Source organism: Onychostruthus taczanowskii, unplaced genomic scaffold, assembly GCF_017590055.1.
Source record: "Onychostruthus taczanowskii isolate IOZ18803 unplaced genomic scaffold, ASM1759005v1 scaffold135, whole genome shotgun sequence".
NCBI classification, from domain to species: Eukaryota; Metazoa; Chordata; class Aves; order Passeriformes; family Passeridae; genus Onychostruthus; species Onychostruthus taczanowskii.
Window position 1 is genome coordinate 1,190,969 of NW_024498518.1, and position 22,110 is coordinate 1,213,078.

A 22,110-nucleotide genomic window follows, 5' to 3' on the forward strand; every position below is an offset into this window, starting at 1 on the left:
GGACAAGGTAAGCAGCTGCGCTGGGTCTTGGTGTGCAGCTGATCAAGTGTCCCGGACAGGTAATGCCCAATACCAGTGTTCTGACACCTTTGTAGGGGATCAGTCCCTGGATGGTTCGGATTTTGGAGGAGGAGATGCCATTTATTTTGAGATGGAGTTCTATTTCCTCTCTTTGGCAAAGAAAGCAAATTTGGATGGGCACTTTGGGTGGTCTCAGTGAATTTGAAGGCTTTTCCTAATATGCAGCTCTCTGGGTAAGAGCTGTTGAGCTGTCAGTGGGAATACAGAGGCCAAGCTATTGAGTTGTTGTCCCTTGTAGCTTTAGTGTGGGAGCAGTCCCTGGTGCCATTCCATTTGGATCCTGACTCTGAGACTGAAGGCTTAGGATAGTACCTAGAGCTGAGGAGGAAGGTGGTGATACAGGGGTATTGAGTTGTTGTCTCTTGTAGCTTTAGTGCGGGAGCAGTCCCTGGTGCCATTCCATTTGGATCCTGACTCTGAGACTGAAGGCTTAGGATGGTACCTAGAGCTGAGGAGGAAGGTGGTGATACAGGGGTGTGTGTTTGTAGTTTGATGGGTGCAGTTGAAATTGTAGGCAGTAAAGAACTTACTCCACTGACACTTTCGTGAGCCCCGGTTTTGGCAGATGTTTTCAAGTTTGCTACCAGACTCTGCAAGAGTGAAAAGATTTGTTAGGGCAGAGGAGTTCTTGTTGCCATTTGAATGTGCTGCAAGGAAGAGTTTGTTCTTGGAAGGGGAAGATCAGCCAAACCTTTTTGTCCTGACATAGTTGATTTGAGAGCAGGGACGCTTCTGACTTGGCTGTGTCCTGGGGTTGGTTTTGAGCTGGGCTCGGTGCGTGTCCTTGTTTTGTGAGTCGACAGCGCTATCGTGTGGTTGTGTTGGCTGTGCAGTTTGTAGGCTGCAAAATAAAAGGCAATTGCAGCACAGCCTCTTCCTTTTAGAACCTTTTCTGTGCCATCAGCTGCTCAACATGTAATTCACACCCTCTGAACTGCATCCAGCTCCCTGGAGATATGCACTTTCCCTCAGGATCTATGTGCCATCTTGTATTCCAACTCTCGCAGATCCCTAACCCCTTCAAAATGTCCTGCAGCTGCTCACAAAGATTAAGTCCTACTACAAAAAGCCACTGCTGGCCTTTATAGTCCCTTTGCAGTCTGTAAGCTAGACAAAACACACTCGTGATTCTCATTTTCCTCCTAAACTATATATCTAGTACCAGCACGTTCTCTCCAAGTGGCAGGGTCCATTGTTAGAGCGAAGTGTTTCCAGCTGCAGTCTGGACTGACAGATGTGCCAGGACAGAAGGCATTTGCCAACCTACCTCCTTCCCTGTGCAACCTGATATTCACAGCACAGTCACTTTCTCATACTTTCAATGTCACCATGTCCAAGCAGCTAGAGATCACACAGAAGGAAGTGTCAAGAGAGATGTTCTCAAAGTACCCCCTTCTCTTAACAGTGTTTAAACTGTGCACAATGCTCTGTATCTTCTTTCCCAGACAGACTTGCCATTGCTTTTTTCACTCTCACATCTTTGTTGCAAACATCCAGCAGCTGTTCTCATAGAAGAAGGCTCTAGAAGTAAAAGCCAGAGCAGGGCTGCACCTCCCACGTGTCCCACATAAGCCACATCAAACTCACTGGTGCACTCTGTCCTTCCCTTCTCTGCTGCCTCTACCATTGTGTTCTCCGGATCTCGGAGCCTAAAGGTAGGTGCAGTTGTTTCCACAGGGGGGCTGGAAGAGGAATAGGAATAGGTAGCAGCACAAGTAGTTCTTGTTTAACTTTACCCTCAAGACTGCCAGCTTAGGACTGTGAATTCAGCTGGCAGGCCAGCGGCGGCCACACTCCTTTCACAGCCAGGACGCTGTGCCCAGCACAGAGAACTGTGCCAGGACAACAAGCTTGCCCGGAGTTTGCCCCTGAAACTGGTGGAAACTTGTGAAATGTTGTCTAAACTTCTGTAAACTTGCATTTGCACCACATTCAAGGGGAAGCCCCCTTTCTTTTCAAACCTTCAAGAAGCTGGTAGAGCACAGTGCTCTCTGCGCAGTCCTTTTCAGCTCGAAGTACCACCATGCACATTGCAGCCTCACAAGGACTGAAAATGCGGATAGATGTCTCACACGGAAAAATGTGCAAGGACAAAAATGTGTCCTTGTGCCCTCTAATAGTGTCTTTGTAGTGCTGGAGAGTGAGGCAGTTCTTTATTCCTGGCCAGGGTTTGTAAATGGCTGACAAAATTTCAGCCTCTACACAGGCACAGATACAAAACTTTTCCACCTATTTCTACATTTTTAGCAAACAAATTAATGTTCATTGGTTCTAAATTGCATAATTATATTTCATTCATTAGTATACTGTCCTCTATTGATTATTGATTCTTCACTGTTCATGCTAATTAGGCCATATTTGTAGGGGTTTCAGTATCTGTTTTCTCCAGTAAGGACTTTTCAACACACAGACACAGTCTTTGTTAGTCTCTTCTGGTTTCTGCAAAATGTCCTTGTAGTCCCTAAATTCTGCATTCCAGATGTCCAGCTTCAACAATACATCTTTCTCTCCCAGGCCTTGTTCATTGAAGCATATCAGATTTAGTTTATCAAAATTTAATGTGTCAGAAATTTTCCCAAGCTGTGTTCCCATAAAAGTGACTTTAGACAACTCTGCTAAATGCTGGCTTAAAATGATATAAGACTAATGTACTGCTTATAATTAATATACTGATTATGATTAATTAAAATTTAATAAAATCATTAATTAAATTTTTGGAAGTTATGTCACTTCTAACAGCTGCAGCAGTTTGGAAAGGCTGTAAAAAAATCCCCGAAAGAACTCTTCGTGTCCCTCTTGCAATGTGGCTTATGGGAGGTAGAGTGTTTAACTTTTATCCAGAAAAAATGATGTGCTGCACCAGCATTACTCCCAAGTGTGTTTCCAAGTGGTTTCCTTTCTCTGACACAAAGTTCAATGCAAACACTTTGAGGTGCAGCAGATGGGTCAGACTGCTGGGCCCACAGTCAGCTCACAGTGTGCAGAACACTCTGTGGTTACAGGGCATTCCATCTTGGAAAGGAGCCCTGGGAAGTTTTTTAACCCAGAGTTTCAAGGGTTCCTGACCAAACCACCTGCTTTTACTTAGATCCTTGTTTGTGGAAGTAAATTAAGTTGTAGTCTGTTAAAAGAAGGCAAGTGTTTTGTTTGAAAAGGTAAGAGAGGTGAGGCACTCAGAGAAACCATTTGTACTGACAGTAGATTTAGGAAACAAACATGAATTGACCCTGCAAAATGTGTTCTGTGCTTAAAAGCACTGCACGTAACGAGACAATGGCATCTTGGAGCCTTTGCTGTTTTTCTCACTTTTAATTCCAGCCAGGCATTGTGCCTCACATCCAGAAAGTGCTGAGTGGGACATGTTTAAAGCACGCTGGATTTCAATGCCAAAGCAACTTAACTAGTCTTTCTCAAAACTAAGGAGGACAGGATTCAAAAATCTGTAATTGATCTTACACTGAATGAGTGTGACACTGAAATCTCAGCTTGCACTAAAGGTATAAGGACCATTTTTAGGTTGGTTGGTTGGTGGATTTTTACCTGATTAGTGGGAGTATAAAATGTACTGACCAGGCAATGCCAAGCCCTGTCTCCTGAACTAACATGCTGCTGTCACTGGCCCTCGGTACACTGAGGGAATGCTGTTGAAGCAGAATGTTTCAGATTTATTCTGGTGTGCAAGTGAGTATTAGATAGCCTTGCAAACATTGATGAAGCTGCCTTTATTGCAGCAGTGTTCTTTGTGAGCCAGCACTCAGCATTTCAAAATCTTTATGTCATTTTAGCAACAGTACTATGATGTTGCTTTAATGCCCTTATTTATTGTTGTTACCCAGGAATTTATTAGTGGGAAAAGGAAAGCAGCTGGTTAATATACTTTAAATATTTATGTGGTCATATATTTCAAATGAGATATTTGCAAGCCAGAATTCCATGTCATGACCAATTCTAATGTGGGTTTTTCTACAATCTTCAGATTTTGTTTGTGTTTGGATTTTGTGTTATTTTTGTTTTGTTTAGGAAGAACTAAGCACACCAGGTTTTATGGTGTGGTTTGGTTATTCAGTGCCATATAAGCAGAGTTCTGGTTTTTTGTATTTCAATACATGCTATTACAATTATATGCACCACTGTATTTTCTTCCAGTCAATTCTGGTTTATTTAACCCTGTTCTCACCTAAACATAAAAGTGCTATATTTCCAGCATTCCTTTAAACTTGTCTAGTAAAGGTAACTGCAAAACCATTATTTATTTCTGCCACTTTTCTCTCCCAGATATGAAGGACAGTGCTGTGGTTGGTTCTTTTCCTTTTCTGGGGCCTGTAAAAGTCCACATCTCATTTGAGGGAAGAAAGTAATAGTTTTCTTTTTCAGATTTTTTTTTTCTGTCAGTACCTGAGCCCTGCTTTTGAATGATTCAGCCTGGATCCACTTCCATCAACAGTTAAGATGAAATATATGGTTTTTAGATGAGCAACAATCAGCATTCCTGGTAAGTTTCTGTGTGGAAGAAGTTCTGGGAGGGGAAGGGAGGGGTGTCTGTAAATGCTCTTAACAGTGGTGGTAACTTTTTGTCTGATGCAGGGAGAGGTTGCCCTTTGAGAGATGAATATCTCTTAAAATTATCTGGGGATAGAATAAATGTGCAGATTATAATCTGCCAGAGCAGAAAGTTATTGCAGCATTTTAAATTCTGAAAATGTGATTCAGCAAAGGTACAATACAGCATGGATGTACAAAATCTGCCCCTCTATCACTTTCCTAGCTGCAGAAGTGAACCTGCATCTTTTAAAAATCTCAGGCCCTTCCTGTTGCTGTACTTCTCTTTGTTTCAGTTTTACTACTGTTGATAAGTAGAAAACTGTCATAGTGTCCTTCCTGGTGGAAAATTCATTTGAATCTTCTTTATAGAGCCAAAACCATGACAAGATGTGGCCCACAGGCAGACAGACCCTTGTACTGAAAAACCAGGCCCCTCTGCTGAACTCAGGTTCAGGCTTGAGAGAGGGTCCAGAGTCCTGTCTACCCTGCCTCACCTTGGGGACATGGAGACAGACAGTGTCCCCACCCACTGTTCCCACACATAGCCCCAGGTCTGTGCCAGTGTTGAAAGCAGCTGAACCAAGACCTGAGGAGGATGTTAAAAATGTGGTGGAAGTAACTTGGGTGCTAAACTTTGATGCTTCTCTTCGAATGGGCACTACCCTGGGATGGCAGAATAGCTTTTTGTGCTAGGTGGAGTACAAGATGCTGTCCCTTGTGTGCCTGGCTCAGCCTGAGTGTCCCCTTGCACAGCTTGGGGGAGGCTGGTGAGAACAGCAAGATGGTCCTGTCCAAATAAGTAATTTTGTGCATAAAATCATTATAATATGTGGAATGAGGTAAAGCCAGTGCCATCTGAGAGTACCTTTGCTGTGAATCTGTCACTGTTGGGGCTGCAGGCCAGGAAGGCCCCACTCCCAGGTGTTGCTGAGCTGGAGGGCAGGTGCACACTGAAAAAGCAGAAGCACAGGCCTTGGAGGGGTTGTCCTGGGTTTCGCTGAGGCTTTGCAAGGGCTCACCACTGCAAGCCCCTGGATGAGCCCAATAGCAGCAGTGACATCCTGCAGAGGGCCCTTGTGTTCCTTTGTCCTGGAAGTGTGGGCAGCCAGCTGGAACTCGGTGCTGGTGACAGTCGTGGGTTGTCTGGCCAGTCACAGTGACACCAGGGAAGAGAAGAGGGGTCGATGCCCAGCAAGAACCCCAGGGGCATGAGCTGTAGCAGTGCTTCAGGCCTGATCCCCCAGCCTTTCTCTCTCAGTGCGAGCAGCCTGGCACAAAGGACACATTTTTCACCAGAGGCCAAACCAACGTTTTATTCCTTGTCATTTCCACACACTCAAGAGGCTGTGCCTGGTCTGTGGTCACACTGGGCAACTCCCACTTCCCTTCTGACTGAGCCTGGACACCTGGTCAAGGCATATCCCAGGCTCAGGAGCTGACCCAGTGCAGGAGCCTCATAAGCTGTTGCTTCCAGTTCTGCAGGCTGCTAAAAGCAGGAATGCTCAACAAGTGAAAAGCCTGAGCTATCAGATGGTTATGCTTTTAGATTGTTACACTTTGCCTTGCAAGCCAAGGGTGTCTCAATGTACCAAGAAATGGGTGGGCTCTGCTGAGCAGCTGTGATGGGACAGGAGCTGGTTTCTAATGCCATGCCTAGAGCCCACAGGAATCACTGGGAGCCTTCCCCTTCAGGCCAGTGGGCTCAGCAGCAAGTTTCCAAAACCAGCCCCTCTGCATCACCTCTTCCTTCAACCCTTGAATTTCCTTTTTTCCTTTTCATGTGAGCTTGGATCACAGCATTCTGCTGCTTCTAGCCCCATGAACATTCCTGACTTAAAACAGCAGGGAAGGAGCTTGAGGCAAGGCACTCTGACACTGCACCCAGCCCAATAGGCACTAGCCAGTAGCCTTTCCTGAGCCACACAAGTGTTGCTTGTTCACAAAGCCACAGCACTTTTAATAAGCTGCTTAAGTCTAGCGCAAGCTGAACTCTAAGGGGTCTGTAATCACAGCCAGTCCTTTTCCTGGAGGAGCAATGCTGCCTTGCCTCTCTCCAGCATGAGCAGAAGGGGCTCACCTGCTTCTCACCACTTCACTCATGCTCAAAGAACTCGTGGCAAGCAGCAGTGACCATTGCAATGAAGGCCACAAACTCCTGGAAGTCGCACTCTGCATCCCCATCGCAGTCCAGTGCCTCCATGACTTTGTCCACAGTCTCCTGGTCTTTGATTTCCTGAAGGGATAGAAACAGGCAGCCAAAGCTGGGGAGGAGCACGGCGAGGCCCAGACAGTAACATGTCCCCGTTTCCCAAGTGCTCTCATGGCTGAATCTGTTCAGACACATCCCAAATATCTTGTGGCTGTTCCCAGTCTGGTGGGGCACTGTTTTGTGCCCCTGGGAATTGCAGCCACAGCTGTGCTGCTGGGAAGGGACATCTTGAGCCCCTTGGGGCAAGGCTGTCACCCCGTGTCAGGGAAGGTAATTTCCCTAGTATCCAACCCACACCCCAGTCTGCCACATGGGCTGTTCCCCTCATCCTGCTGCTCTGTAGTGCTGGGGCAAAGGATTTAATGCCCTGCTGTGTATATAAACCTCTTCACCTGTGCTGGCTTCCCGCGGGAGACAGAGCTGGGGGAGTGCAGGGGCTGTTGGCTGGTGCTGAGCCCAGCCGGGCTGCGGGGAGGGCAGTACTCACCCCGAGGAAGTGGCTCAGCTCGTTGTTGATGAGCTCCTTCAGTTCCGATTTCTTCAGCTTGTGCTTGTCTCCCTCCTTCCCGGAGTACTGGTGGAAGGCATCGATGATGGCGATCATGGCCTTCTCCAGCTCAGACATGGTCGTGGCGCAGCCCTGAGGTCAGAGGGGACGCTGGGAGCGCCAGCCTGGGCAAGCTCCAGCAATTCCTATTGATTTGGAAGCACGGCCACCCCGGGGCTCCGCCCATGGATCATCAAGGACGGACCGCTTTCAAGGCATTCTGCTGGGAAGCACTGGCAGCAGCCCTGGCTTCGGGGGAAGGTCATAAGAAACCAAAACTCTGCTGCCAGGGGCTCTCGAAGACAGCAGAGCCACAAGACGAGGAGAGGGGCAGGCATGGGGTCAGCTCCGGAGCTTGAGAAAGGTTTTGCTCTCCCTGCTGTCACAGGTCCCCTCGGCTGTGCCTCCGCCTGCAGACCTGTCTCCAGCCCAGCAGTCAGGGGAACCCGCCAGGAACCAGTTTTGATGAGTGCCAGCAGGTCAAAATGAACACCTCTCAAACCTCCCTCTCCCATACTTGGTCTGGAGACCCTCTTGGGATATGATAATAATTCGGGTTGCAGCATTCCCTGCAGACTTCACAAACGGACAAACCAAAGAGACTCTGATCTCTTTGGTTGAGAGGGAGAGCTGCCAACCCAAAAGCTGGGAAAATAAAGAAACTTTATTGCCTGGCACTCGTTTCGTTCATATCCCATCTGTAAATATCTCCTGCCCTGCGACCTGGCTCCTGTTTCTCCATCACAAGGCACTGAATGTGATCCCACAGCTGATGCCCCCCCAGCTCAGCAGTCAGGTCCGAACGGAAAGACTGTTACCAGACAGGGTAGGAGACTTCCTAACAAAAACACCCTTTTCCTGCTCAGCCCAGCCTGCTTCCCGTCCGCAAGGCTGAGGAGTGCTCCAGAGCACAGGTGCTGCGGAGCGGTGCTTCTGCCCTGCCAAGACCCACCTCCCCCGGGCAGGGACAGCCCCGGCATGCCCCGGCCCCTCTCACCTGCCTGCTGCCGGCGGGGCTGTGGCACGGCGATGCGGCGCGGCCAGCACCGCGGGGACCCGCTGCCTTCTTATGCCTGCGGGGCGGCAGCGGAGCCGGGGCCGGGGCGGGCAGTCCGGCCGGGCGCTGTGCCCGCACCGCAGAGCGGCTGCCGGGGACCGGCCCCACGGGGGGGCCGCTGCGAAGAGCCCTTGGGAGAGGCAGAACACCGCCTGCTTCACTTCTTTTCTCTAAGGGGACATCGCTACAATCAGCCAGTTTTTGTAAGTGGCACGTACGTACGGATATATCCCGTTTCAAAATGTGTTGCACTTAATTTTTTTTTTTTTTAAACAAGCACTTGGAGATTATCCCCAGTTGTTACACGTTACAAAAAATCTATTATGGTGCCATTCATTTGTTCATATTTTTCAAAGATAGACTGCCTACGCTCTGTTCATTAGATGGGTCTTTCAATGCACAGAATGTTCTGTGAATCAAGCTTGCAATTCAAAGATGTGAATGCTTTCTTTAAAGCTGCTGTTCTGCTCTGAACAGTGAGTATGCAAAAACAGCGATTCCTTGTACGTCTGGTCTTTTCACTATGTTTACTGCACACTATTAATATTGAACATACTTTTTCTGCTTTCTACTGTTTTAAGATTGTAGAGTCAGGCCAGACAGGGAAAATAACCTTATTTCAATTCACTCAGCTTCACCAAACATACCAACAACAAAATGCTTTATCAAACTGAAACCATTGCTGCTTGTGCAAAACCATTTATACCATGGGAGTGAAAGCATCAATGAAAATATCTTTTGCAGTCAGTGTGAGCATAAGACTTGTACTTTTCTGTGTGTATTGTTCAAGAAATGTTGAAATGTTCAAGAAATATTCACCTAACACCAGAGACAAGTGAAACTGCAAATATTTTGAACCAATTCTGAGAAGGGAAGTGTAAATCAACATGCAAAACTCAGAAAAAAAAATGAGTTATTGTTTGAATGCTGATTCACACTAGAATTTTTTTTCTTTTTAGAAACTTTGAAAAGTTATCTCAAACTTAATTCTTTATTTAACTTTAAATGGGGTCTTGATACAAAACTTGTTCACATGTCCCCTGCCAGCCCTAGTGGCCACAGAGAACTAGCATTAAGTGGACTTTTATCTAAACCCTGTTGCTGGACAGAAACAGCAGCTCCTGTGTTCCCAAATTTACTGATACAACACCAACCATGTTACTTAAAAAACTTTTTCACATACTGGTGTAAAAAACCCCCATCTACATTGATAATTTCCTTACATCAGCCCAGGAAAGTTTTTGTAACAGGCTCAAACACTGGTTTGGGGAAAAATAATTTCCCCGGCATTAGGGTTGAGTATGTTGACTCTAAATGCTTACCTGACCACTGAAATTCTTGCATTTAGGGCATTGCAAACTACAGCAGTTATCTGTGCTCTGGTGGGACTAGCAGGGACAGCAGGGATGCTTTTAGGTAGTGGTGTTTCTAGTGTGGAGGTAGTTTGTCAGCAATTTTGCACTATTTGATTTTTTCCAAGAGTACTTGCATTCCTGTAAGAGCTGGCTATAAATGGGGCTCTCTGTCAGCAGAAAGGAGACAGCATTTTTCTGTTGATAGCAATTTGATCTGGTAGATTTCTAGCTCAATCCTCAGCCAAGAAATGCATTAAAGCAAACATTTTCTAGTCAGAGACAAGGTCCTAGCTCATCTCCTTAAACCATATTCTGATGTCATTCTGGAAAGTGACCTTTCCTTAAAATGGAACAGAAAAAGTAGTACTTGACAGATCAAAACTTGAAGAGTCTTAATATTCTCTTTCCTGGTGATTCTTGCTGTCCATGTCACCCCAAATCGTTCTGACTTCTGTATTTTACAGGTGATGATCTGGAATGATGTCCTGATAGGATGGGAAGGAGCAGCAGGATCAGATGTGAGCACCAGAAACCTTGACCCTCTTCTGCATCTGCTAATGAGCAGCTCCAAGAGACTTTCCTGATCCTTGTCCAGGCTCATATCCTTTGCAAAGACTGCTTCCCTGGCCTGGATCATCCCTAACCCAGCCTGTGACAGTCCAGGAGTCTGGATATGGGTGTGGGGCTGTGAGCTGTGCTCTCAGTGCTGTCCAAAGAGCTGCTTCTGTTATTTTAAAATTCATGTTCTGATCTTCGAACAGGAGCGTGCAGCCTTGGGGCTCCTTTCCTCAGGGTCAGAGCTTCCTTGCCAGAGCTTTGGGCTGATATGTTTAAAGAAGCAAGAGGTTTTTTCAGTGCCCAAGGCTGAGCAAAACACTTGAGCCCTCTGCCTGTCTCCCTGACAATGTGGGCTCCTCATTCCAGGAGAAAAGACAGCCTATTTCTTTGTCTCTCGGGTGTGTGTGGCGCCAGGCTCTGCCAGACCATGAGACAAACGCCAGCGGTCATTGAACTGGGACAAAAAAAAGTAATGAAAGCAGAGGAATTTGGGTGGGAGGATGAAGAACCTCTGCGTGTGCAGGGCTGCGCTCGCAGTGCCAGCACACACCGCAGCTTTGCAGGGAGCAGGTTCCCTGGCACCTACAAACACAGCAGCCAGAGGTGACTAGTTCCTGGCTGAATCCAGCTGAGGTTCAGACACCGAAAAACATGGATGAAAAGCAATGCCTAAGTAACAGGAATTTGGCAATTATTAAAAATTTCTCATGCAGGTGGGTGTTAGGAGAGAGATGGGGACACGTCACTGGGACTGGACAGGAGGAGCTCTGCCATCTCCTCATGGACTGCTGTCCCATGGCATTACCTGCACGAAGGTGCCACCCCCTGAACCGTGCTGGAGGGACCAGGGCAGGGTTCACAGTGAGGATACCTGACTCACCTGGAGAGCACAACACGGTGTTTTATGGGCGTCAGCCCCGCCGGCCACAGCCCTCCTCACCGGGCAGGGCCCGGTGTTGAAGGAGTCCTGACACTGGGAAAGCAGAGCTGAGGACGGTGAGTCAAGGGTGGTGCCAGCAGAGCAGCGGGGAAGCACGGGGGCGAGGGCACACGCTGAGGGTCAGGGTGGGCTGTGCCCATGGCTGGCCCTGCACCCAGACACACCTGCCCGCTCCCTCGTGGCCACATGGGCTGGGCACCGGGCTGGGCCGCCGTTGTTTTGGTATTGCTATTAACGATGGAAACCGCCTGGTCTTTGGGAGTGCACGGAGGTGGGGACAGTCGTTCCAGAGGCTGGCGCTGTCACCCAAAGGGACGGCTCGGCTGTCGGGGTCTGTGAGGGGGATGGCACTCCTGTGCCGGGGCAGACATGTGCGGCGGAGGAGTCGAGCCCCCGCAATTTGCCGAGCACTGTTCCATGGCAGGAGGGGACGGGAGGAGATGGGGCGGGCCGGGGATGGGAGGAGATGGGGCGGGCCGGGGAGCGCCATTGGCTGCCGCCCGTGAGGCGATGTGGGACCAGCCGGCGCGGCCCCGGCGCGGGGATCGGGAGCGGCGATGGCGGCGGACGCCGTGTGAGTCCCGGCGGTGGGATGAGAGCGGGAGCGGCGCTGGCGGGGGGCAGTGAATGGATCCCGGCGATGGGGTCGGGAGCGGTGGCGGTGGCGGCGAGCGGCGGGGTCCCGGCGGCCGCGGTTCATGGTGCCCGTGTCCGGCAGGGCGGTTCGGCGGCGTGGCGGCCCTTGGCCCTCGGCGGCGGCCACGGAGCTGCCGGCCTGGCGGCTGCGCTGCGAGGGTGGGCGGCAGCTCTGGCGCTACCTGGGCGATGGCGAAGGCGATGTCGGGGAGCGGCGAGCGCAGACAGCGCTGGAGCAGCACAGCCTCGGGCTGGACACGGTGCGGGGGGCCCGGGCCGGGGCGGCGGGGCCGTGCCCGGGGCGCACCGCTGAGGTACCCTGTCTCCCCACAGGGCGCGATGCTGCAGACGCTGCCGGCGGCCGGCTCGGCCCGGGAGGCGGCCCGCAACGGGATGCGGTTCTACGCAGCGCTGCAGGCCGAGGATGGGCACTGGGCGGGCGATTACGGCGGACCGCTGTTCCTGCTGCCAGGTAGGCCTGGGCACCTGCCCGGGGGTGAATGCCCTGGGGGTCGGCTCTCTACAGTGCCGGCCTGTCTGGTCTTCCAGGTCTGCTCATCACCTGCCACACGGCCAAAATCCAGCTGCCCGAGGGGTTCCGGAAGGAGATGGTGCGCTACCTGCGCTCTGTGCAGCTCCCGGATGGAGGCTGGGGCTTGTGAGTACCAAAGATGCTTCTTTGGGTGATGGCAGCTCCAAGGTGCAGGATTTAGAGCTGCTGTCAGATCTGCCCAGGCTCAGAGAGGGGACTTGGCACGTGTGATAGCTGCGGGTGGTTGGACTTGCTTGTGCAGCACTCTGTGTATGCTGTTTGTCACAGAGGTGGCCGTAGCATCAAATCTGGCCGCATCTCCCCTGGGGCACCATATTCCAAAGCATCATGTGCAACAGGGTGGTGCAGAGCAATGTTTATTCCTGTATTAGTCAAGTCCCTCTTTTCCCAAGTCACCCCTGGCATCCCACTTCACCCTCCCTAATAAAAACAGCCTTGTGCAGTGGTTTATGTCTGGCTAATGGCAACAGCTGACTAATGGATGTGGTGTTTCTGTATATGCTCCTGACAGACATGTGGAAGATAAATCAACAGTGTTTGGCACAGCCCTCAACTACGTAGCCTTGAGGATCCTGGGGCTTGGGCCAGATGACCCTGACGTTGTGCGGGCCCGTGTCAACCTGCACAGCAAAGGTCAGCCATGGGGCTGGTGCACTGGTGAGAGAGGTCTGGCCAGACCTGAGGGCTGCAGGGAACACTGGGGGCTGCCAGGTAGTGGAAGAACTGTTGCTCTTACTTGCCTTTCATGGTAACTGCATTTTCAATTCATGATGGGAAGTTGTGTTGCATTTTTGTGCCATTGCCTGCTTGCCCTGTTTTGGGACATGTATCTCAGCCTGAGTAGTGTGCTCCCAAACATGGGGAGAAGTGGGCCCTGTGATGGGGAAGAAAGTTGGGAGCTGGCATGATGGCTGTGTTAACCCTGAAAGTTGATACTGTTCTGTGCAGGAGGTGCTGTGGGAATCCCTTCCTGGGGCAAGTTTTGGCTGGCTGTCTTGAACGTTTACAGCTGGGAGGGAATGAACACGCTTCTCCCAGAGATGTGGTATGTGTCCCCCTCACTGTGGAGAGAAGAGCTAGTGTCAGTCCTGCCACCACCCAGAGCTGTCCCAGGCGCTGGTAATTGTGGGATAACTCCAGCTACAGCCAGGAACTGGAGGGGCTCAAGCTGCTTGTCAGCTGGGAGCCAGCAGCAGGCCAGCCAGTCAGGTGGATAGCACTGAGCACTGCATCCAAGGGAGATGCCAGAGTACAGCCCTGTTAGCCTTTCCCACAGGGTCCCTAATACTTTCATGTGCTCCCTGCCTGCCACCAGTATCTTCCAGCAGCCAGAACTGCACCCTAGCAGGAAGGGACAGCCACATGTGATGCTGCAGTCCCTAAAGCCTTGCTTGTACCCTCTCTGAATACTCAGAGGATTGCTGGGTGTCAAAGAGGGAAAATGTCTGACATTATCCCTGGAGGAAAACCAAGGGCTGCTGGTGCTTTGTCAGCAAATGCCATTAACTGTCAGTCCAGGCCTCTGCCTTCAACGTCCCATGTGACTGAACTAGCTTCTCTCCTTCCTCTTTGAGCTTGAGGTCCTCTCTTCCATGTGTTGGCTGGGCTGGAGTGGTGTCAGGAGGGAGTATCCCTGTGGGAGGGGGAATCTGAGCAGGGCCAGGCCGTGTGTATATCCCCTAGTGCAGGGGACAAGGAAAGGCCAGCCCTGCTCTGGGCATTCCACACAACACCTCTCCAGTGGCCCTTGGTCTTCCTTGTTCCTCACAGCAGCACTTTCTCTGTTGCAATCAGGCTGCTTCCCACATGGTTTCCAGCGCATCCGTCACGGCTCTGGTGTCACTGCCGCCAGGTTTACCTTCCCATGAGCTACTGCTATGCTAAGCGTTTGGCAGCAGAGGAGGACGAGCTCATACGGAGCTTGCGGCAGGTAAGGAGGGAGCTGATCCCGCTGGACAAGGATACGTGGCTCTGTGACCACCTGCTGGTGCTGGCCATGCTCTTGTGAGCTTGCCCAGTGGCAGCTCTCATAACCTGCACGGCGGTGCTGGCCATGCTCTTGTGAGCCAGCCTCTGGCTTGCCCAGTGGCAGCTCTCATAACCTGCACGGTCTCTGAGCCAGCTCCCAGCAGTAGCTGCCCCGGGAGCTGCTCCTGGCTGGCCAGGCTGCCCTTTGCTCTCTCGTGCCAGGAGCTGTACGTGCAAGACTACGCCAGCATAGACTGGCCAGCACAGAGGAACAACGTGGCTGCCTGTGACGTGTACACCCCACACAGCTGGCTGCTGGCTGCTGCCTACGGTGAGTGCCGAGCTGCTGCGAGGAACACTGAGGCTGCCTTGTACCCTCAGAGCTCTTCAGGGTCTACGCCCTTCTGCTGGTGTATGCCCTGCAGCTGGGATAGAGACTGGAATTGTGTGATCCATGGGTTCTCCCTCCCTGAGAGCAGCAGGGCCTCGTGGCCACTCCGGGGCAGAGCTTTGCTCTGTCCTGATGCTTGTTGCGGGGTGCAGCCTGCCGCAGCAAGTGAATCTGGCTGCACAGGGTGGGTTTTTTTCATTGCATGTCCCTTTCTTCTCCTGTAGCCATCATGAACATGTATGAAGCTCACCACAGCACTCACCTGCGGCAGCGAGCTGTCACAGAGCTGTACGACCACATCAAGGCTGATGACAGGTTCACCAAGTGCATCAGCATCGGGCCGGTAGGACACCTGCTGTTAATCCTTTGGTGTCTCACCCTTTGTTCTCTAAGGACCAGCTTGTGCAAGTGTGGCGTGTAATCACCAGATCTTGCTCAACTCTTCCTGCTCCTGATGCTCAAGAGCTTAAGGCTAACAGGGCACAGGAGATGCAGAGGGCATGGGGACAACTGTGGCCCTGGTGAGGAGTATCTCTCCTTGAGATCCAGCGAGATGATCTCAGAGGAAGCTCTGGAGTAATCTCATGGCACCTGCCCTGCTGACTCAGCTATGCTGAGTCACATTGGGATCAAGGCCGAGACAACCTCTGGATGGCTTTGTGTTGAGTGGGGGGGATGAATGTTTTTGGGGCTGGAAGAAGCTCTAGCCAGAGCAGTGACAATGCTCCTCTTGGCAGATCTCCAAGACAATCAACATGCTGGTTCGCTGGTTCGTGGAAGGGAAGGAGTCCCCAGCTTTTCAGGAGCATGTTTCCAGGATCCCTGACTATCTCTGGTAAGGGCTGAGTGTGTCCCATCTGGCACAGCACACCACGACTCCTAACTTGCCTCCTGGTGCTCCCACTGTGCCTGTGCTGCAGCACTGTGCTCTCTCCTCCCACAGGCTGGGCCTCGACGGCATGAAGATGCAGGTGAAGTGCTGTAGGAGTTCAGCTGTGACTGAAGGGACCCTGGTGTGCTGGGGCAGCCCGTGGAGTAATGGGATAGCGTGTTCATCCCAGGCCTGAGCTCCTGGCATCTCACCTCTGGTGCCTGGTGGCGTCTCACTGCCACTTCCCCCAGCTGTGCCAGGAGGGAGTACTGTCTGTCCTGCTAGTTTGCCTCCCTGTGGCATTCAATCCATCCTCATGAGTCCTGGGAGAAGGGCAGGAGAAAGCCAGGTCCCTGATTCTCAGTGTGGGCTGAGCTCTGCTTCTCTCAGAGCCATTGTGTCCTGCTGTTCCTTAATGTTAGCCACCTCTCCTGCCTTGGCTGTGCACAGAGCAGACTGAAGCAGCTGTCTTCTTTTGTGCTCCCTTGCTGTCCCTTGACCTGCTGCATCTGTCCTCTCTGTGCCAGCCCGTCAGCCCTGATGCAGGATGACATAGGAAGGAGCTGTTGGGGGTAATGCAGGAGGGACGTGCTGTCCCACAGTCCCCACAGCTGGGTCAGGCTGCTGCTAGCACCTGCCTCTCACTATCTGTTTTCTCTCTTCCAGGGCACAAATGGATCCCAGCTCTGGGACACTGCTTTTGCCGTCCAAGCCTTCCTGGAGGTAATGCACCCTTCAATGCTGCCTTGGGAAAATGGTCTCTGCTCGTGAGTCCCCAGGTAACAGAGCTCCTGCTGTGCACCCCCTTGGAGCTCTGTTCTGGCCTGGTGTCCTGTGACTGAGCTGGGAAAACATGTGGCCACAGCCCCTTGCTGACTGCTTACTGTGCATCTGTTTCCAGGCAGAAGCCCAGGAGATGCCCGAATTCACCTCCTGCCTCCAGAACGCCCATGGGTTCCTCCAGTTCTCCCAGGTGAGCAGAGCTGGTCAGTGGTGTCTCACACACTGGCTGTGCAGGCTTGGCTGTTGCTCAGAACCCTGTTGGATGCATCTGTTGCCTTCTGAAGAGAGCTTCTGAAGGGCTGACTAACAAAGTCCCAGGCCCAGACTCCTGTTTTCTACTCCCTGTTTTCAGGGAATCATCTTTGAAGCTTGGAGAGGACCTTAGCAAGGCCCAGGGATGCTTGGGTTGTCTGCCTGAGCTCAGAGGAGCTGGAAAACCGAAAGCTTAGGCTTATTTGCTCTTCATCTTGTCTGGTGCCGACACATTTGAGGCACCCTTCTGGGAAACCCAGGATCATTGGATAGTGATTATATGAGCTCAGCTTCTGCTGGCCAGGCCAGCAGTGGCTCAAGGTGAGGGTCATTGTCACCAGCAGCTTGATGTGTAGGCAGTCACAGGTCTTGTTTGTGGTGCTGCTGCATTGAAAGCAGATGGTTCTCTGGCAGGCAAGCTCCCAAAGGGAGCAACACTTGCTGAAATCAGGCCAAAAGGTGATTTCTCCCTGCTCCAGAGCTGACCTCTTTCCTGTCTACTTCCCTCAGCGGAAGGCAGGTACTGCCCGCTTCCACATGGAAAAACCACCTGCAATGGTTTCAGCCCATGGTCCTGCAGCCAGGCACCTCCAGGCTGCCCTCACTTGTTTCTTGTCTCCTGCAGATCCCAGAGAACCCACCTGACTACCAGAAATATTACCGCCATATGAACAAGGTATGATGGCTGGCACTGGTCTGTCAAGGACACATAACTGGGGAGGGATTTGGGCAGAGGAAATAGGAATTGGTCAGCACCTGCTCTCTTCCAAGAATAGAGTGGGTGAGGGAAAGTGATCCTGCTCCCTAAGCCCACCTGATCCTTTTCCAGGGTGGCTTCCCCTTCAGCACGCGGGACTGCGGCTGGATCGTGGCAGACTGCACAGCAGAGGGGCTGAAGGCAGTTATGCTGCTGCAGGAGAAGTGTCCCTTCATAGCCAAGCTTGTGCCTGCTGAGCGCCTCTTTGATGCTGTGAATGTGGTAAGAGCTGCAAAAATTAGGCCAAGAAGCATGCAGGACTCTAAGAGATGCCAAGGCCCAAGGAATTGTTAGATCTGGTATTAGATCTGGTTAGATCTGAGCTAGTGTGAGGCCTGGTGTGGCAACACTCTGTTGTGATTCAGAGCTGCCTATGTGACGTAATGTCGTGTGATGGCCCAGATTGGGCTTGCTTTGTCACGCTGGTTTGGAACCTGGGTTTTCTGCCAGCCCCTGGTCTGTAGGTCTGTAGGTCTGACTTTATCCTCACAGCTGGCTTAGGGCCAGACTGGAGTAGTACTGCCCATGAGGTTGTACCACCCCCTCTCTGCTTGTCTGGGCAGTTGCTGAGCATGAGGAACCCGGATGGAGGCTTTGCCACTTACGAAACCAAGCGAGGAGGCCACTTACTGGAGCTGCTGAACCCCTCGGAGGTGTTTGGTAAGGGGAGCTCTGGGGCTTGGTTGTCCTGCCCACTGTGAAGGGACAAAGGGGCCTGGGCTCAGCATGCCCAGTGGGTGCCTGACAGGGGATCAGTGTGCCCTGGGTCTGGGACAGGCTGGCAGGGACTGGCCTGGAGGCTTGCCCACACAGGGGCTGTGGCACTGATACCCATTGCCTGCTGGCAGGTGACATCATGATTGACTACACATACGTGGAATGCACATCAGCTGTCATGCAGGCACTGAGACACTTCCAGAGCCAGTTCCCTGAGCACCGAGCCCTGGAGATCAGGTGAGGCACTGAGATGAGAGCTGGGCTGGGGAGAAGACAGGCTCACTGTCCCAAGCTGCCTGCCATGGTCACCTGAACAATGTAGCTGCCTGTCTGCATGCTCTTGTCTCTTGTGCGCTCCAATAATGGGACCCATCAAAGCCTCAGAGGGGCTGATGGAGCCCCCAGTGAAGCAAACACTGAGTTTGAGCTGCTTCTGAAATGGACACCTTCTTTCCTGTCCAGGGAGACGCTGCAGAAGGGCCTGGATTTCTGTCGCAAGAAGCAGCGAGCAGATGGGTCCTGGGAAGGGTAGGTGGTGTTCCCAGCACCCTGTTTTCTTCTGGCTGCCCCAGTGTGAGAGGGATCATCATGGCAGTTCCTGGCTGGCAGGATCTGTGGGAGGGAAAGGAAGGGCTGATCCTCCTCTAGCTGTTGTGCTTTGCTCTCAATTACTCTCCCTCCAGCCCAGGTAGAACAGGTACCTTGTGTGTTGCAGAGAAGTTTGGGGTGGCTCCAGCTCCTGTGGTCCCAGTTCTGCTGACACTTGAGTTGGCTGGGAGCAGGTGCTGGTGGGACTGGGCATGGCTGGGTCATAGGGGAAGGCAGGCTGCAGCTTTGTGCCTGGCTCTGCCTTTCTGTGAACACAGCTGTGTTGCAGCCTGCCCCTCCCTGGGGCCTTGCACCCCTGACAGTGCTGCTTTCCCCTTCTTCCTAGGAGCTGGGGAGTTTGTTTCACCTACGGCACCTGGTTTGGTCTGGAGGCATTTGCCAGCATGCAGCACACATACCACAATGGGTGAGAAGGGGATGTCTGGGTGCCCTGCCCCTACCTACCTCCTGTGCCAGGGCAGGACTCTGTGGTGGGGCTGGATAGATCCCTGGCTGTGCATGGACTCTCCTGCCTCAGGGACTGCTCCTCCCAAATCCTGTGCGTGCAGTATGGCCAGGGCACTTGCTGCCTCACCCTCAAACTCTCAGGGCAGTCTCAGCCGTGGGCACTGCTTCTCTTTGCAGCTGAGAACTGTGGGCATCCAAACACTCTCTGTCCCCAGTCCTGTCTTGATTCTGGCCCCCATCCCTGCAGGACTGTCTGCCAAGAGGTGGCCCAGGCCTGCCAGTTCCTCATCTCCAAGCAGATGGCAGATGGCGGGTGGGGAGAGGATTTCGAGTCCTGCGAGCAGCGCACATACGTGCAGAGTGCTGAGTCACAGATCCACAACACCTGCTGGGCCCTGCTGGGGCTCATGGCTGTCAGGTAAGAGTAGCCCCAGTGCTCAGGGAGAAGAGATCAAGCTGGGTTGGGTGGCCTTGGCCCTGCTGTTGTGACCCAGTGTAAAGCAAAGCTTTTGATCATGACTGCAGGCCTCCAGGCTGGGACAATGGTGCCATATTCATCATATCTAATGTCTTGAGGTTATGGGGAGCCCTTCCCAAAGCACTCAGCATGCCTGGGGCAAGCTTGGGGCAGCCTGGAGGTGGTTGAGCTCCCCAGACACATGGTTGAGGGTTTGCAGATGGTTTGCATAAAGATGCTTATATTTCACTTGTGCTTTGTAGGTACCCCGACATCAGTGTGCTGGAAAGGGGCATTAAAGTGTTGATGGACAAGCAGCTGCCCAACGGGGACTGGCCTCAGGTACATCTTTAGTCTTTCCAAGATGTTCCTGAACATGCAGCAGTGCCCTGTCACTCATACCATTCTGCTCTCTGCTTGTCTCCCAGGAGAACATTGCCGGGGTGTTCAACAAGTCGTGTGCCATCAGTTACACCGCGTACCGCAACATCTTCCCCATCTGGACGCTGGGGCGGTTCTGCCGGCTGTATCCCAACAGCCCTCTGGCTGGGCAGCTGCCAGCCAGAGCCAGATCCTCAGCTGGGGCAGGGCAGGAGGAGCAGGGAGCCCTGTCTGCTTGAACATGGGATGCCAGGGATGCCATGGCCCTGGACTTGTCTTGGATCCTGGTGTCTGCGTGGGGCCGTGGCGGTGTGTGTTGCATGGGACATCTCCATGCTGACCTTAGCATGTGGACTGCTGCCTCTGCCAGGGAAGGGTGCTGTGCCGGTGCTGCAGAGCCTCTGCTTGCTGTTGAACCTCTTATAAACATTCCTTTTCTAAGGATTTTTCCAGGTATGTTCTCCATCCCCAGATGGAGAGTGAAGTGCCTTTTCAGACCATTTTGAAGATCAGATGAAGCTGCCGAGCTGTGTTGTATTCCACATTTGGACAGACTCTCATCCTGAGTTGCAAGGCTGCATTTATTGTCACAGGCTGGCTGTCTATACCAAGAGTGTGGGATTTGGGTCTCCCCTGTGCCCACCATTGGGGGTTGGGGGGCACTGTATAATCCCTGCTGAGCTGACCTCTGTACTGTGGGTGCCAGTGATGGCCTTTGAGTTACTCGCTCTACTCTGGAGCCTGTGCTGGGAGGGGAGGGACACCTGTCTTCCCCCAGATGTGTGAGAAAAGGAGTGCTTTGCTTAATTCTCTTATTCTTCTGTCCCCCAGCTGGTGGCATCTAGCTTCCACAAGTGAAGTCACCACCAGCCCTTGGAAAAGGGGCAGCTGAAGCAGAAAGCTGTGAGGTGGTTGGCATCATGGCACAGCCTGAGCCCCAGGGCTCCATGCTTCCCCCAACTCAGACCATGGTGTCATGGGGCATTCACAGGTCATTGTCAGAGCTGGAAGTCAGATGGGATAATAAACTGCTAAAGGTGATGCAAGAGGAACTTCACTGTGTTTTCCTTTCTGTCTGCTAGTGTGTGTCCCAGACAGAGGGGAGCTGGCACAGCAGCCTCATGTCACGTGGCTTGGGTCGCCTGTCCCCAGACGTGTGAGCACCATATCCACCAAACCAAGCTGGGAGCCTGTGCCTCCTCTAATGCATTTAGCCACAGAAAAATGTAATCAAGGAAGCAGCTCACGGAAGGGGAATCATCACTTCCTTCATCTTGCTGCTTACGCTTATGCGGATAAGCAAGACAAAAAACTTATTTATTTAAGAATATTCAGCTTAGGCTGTCTCAAGTCAGCCCTGTTTGCCTTTTCCAAATTATGGACATCTTTACACCTGTCTGTGATACTACTCTGCATTTAAATTTCTTCTTGCTGAAACTGAATTATTCAAGTGTTGTGCGGTGATGTGTCTTGAGAGGACGTGGCTGTGTGGATTTTGTTAAAATCTGCTCCAGGCTGTAATTTTGGATTAAGCACATGCAGAAGAGATCAAGTAGATACAGGATATATTCAGTAGATACAGGATATATTCAGTACAATAATTGTTTGATAGAAACTGCTTCTTCCAGGAGTCCTCTGACACTCTTCCCAGGGATCTTCTAGAAGGTTTTAATCTCTGATTTCAGAGATCCCAGGTGTCAGTCCTAGACTACTTCCAGGATGTTACCTGAGGTGATTTTTCTCCTTTGGAGAAACTCTCAGCTCTGTAATCTATTCAAGATTCATCCCAGGCATCTGGTGTCTTTTGATCTATGGTTTTGGGACCTGACATCGTACATGGCAAGCCCAGACTCCTCCAAGAAAACTTTCTGAGATTATTTTTCTGTTTTGGAGGAAATCTGTTTCTCAGGAGTTGCAGCACATGAAAAGAGAGATACAAATACAGACTGTTTTTTACATACATAAAAAGAGATCCCTGCTGACTGCCAGACAGGCAGAG

General features: G+C 51.7%; 2 protein-coding genes across 2 annotated transcripts; one reads left to right on the forward strand and one right to left on the reverse strand.

Moving 5' to 3' along the window:
• Positions 1 to 5,921: 5,921 nt before the first annotated feature.
• S100B (S100 calcium binding protein B) lies at positions 5,922 to 8,530 on the reverse strand. Its single transcript, XM_041397089.1, has 3 exons — positions 8,377 to 8,530; positions 7,320 to 7,472; positions 5,922 to 6,856 (listed from the first exon to the last, which is right to left on the reverse strand). The coding sequence occupies exons 2-3, from the start codon at positions 7,455 to 7,457 to the stop codon at positions 6,716 to 6,718; spliced, it is 279 nt and encodes a 92-aa protein (XP_041253023.1). The 5' UTR covers positions 7,458 to 7,472; positions 8,377 to 8,530; the 3' UTR covers positions 5,922 to 6,715.
• A 3,294-nt stretch (positions 8,531 to 11,824) lies between these two features.
• Positions 11,825 to 20,489, forward strand: LSS (lanosterol synthase). Its single transcript, XM_041397086.1, has 22 exons — positions 11,825 to 11,863; positions 12,008 to 12,185; positions 12,259 to 12,397; positions 12,475 to 12,583; positions 12,990 to 13,111; positions 13,427 to 13,523; positions 14,273 to 14,408; positions 14,669 to 14,777; positions 15,062 to 15,180; positions 15,575 to 15,672; positions 15,781 to 15,808; positions 16,375 to 16,431; positions 16,610 to 16,681; positions 17,369 to 17,419; positions 17,573 to 17,722; positions 18,064 to 18,160; positions 18,349 to 18,454; positions 18,680 to 18,745; positions 19,152 to 19,232; positions 19,521 to 19,691; positions 19,994 to 20,072; positions 20,159 to 20,489. The coding sequence occupies exons 1-22, from the start codon at positions 11,847 to 11,849 to the stop codon at positions 20,348 to 20,350; spliced, it is 2,274 nt and encodes a 757-aa protein (XP_041253020.1). The 5' UTR covers positions 11,825 to 11,846; the 3' UTR covers positions 20,351 to 20,489.
• The last annotated feature ends 1,621 nt before the right edge of the window (positions 20,490 to 22,110 follow it).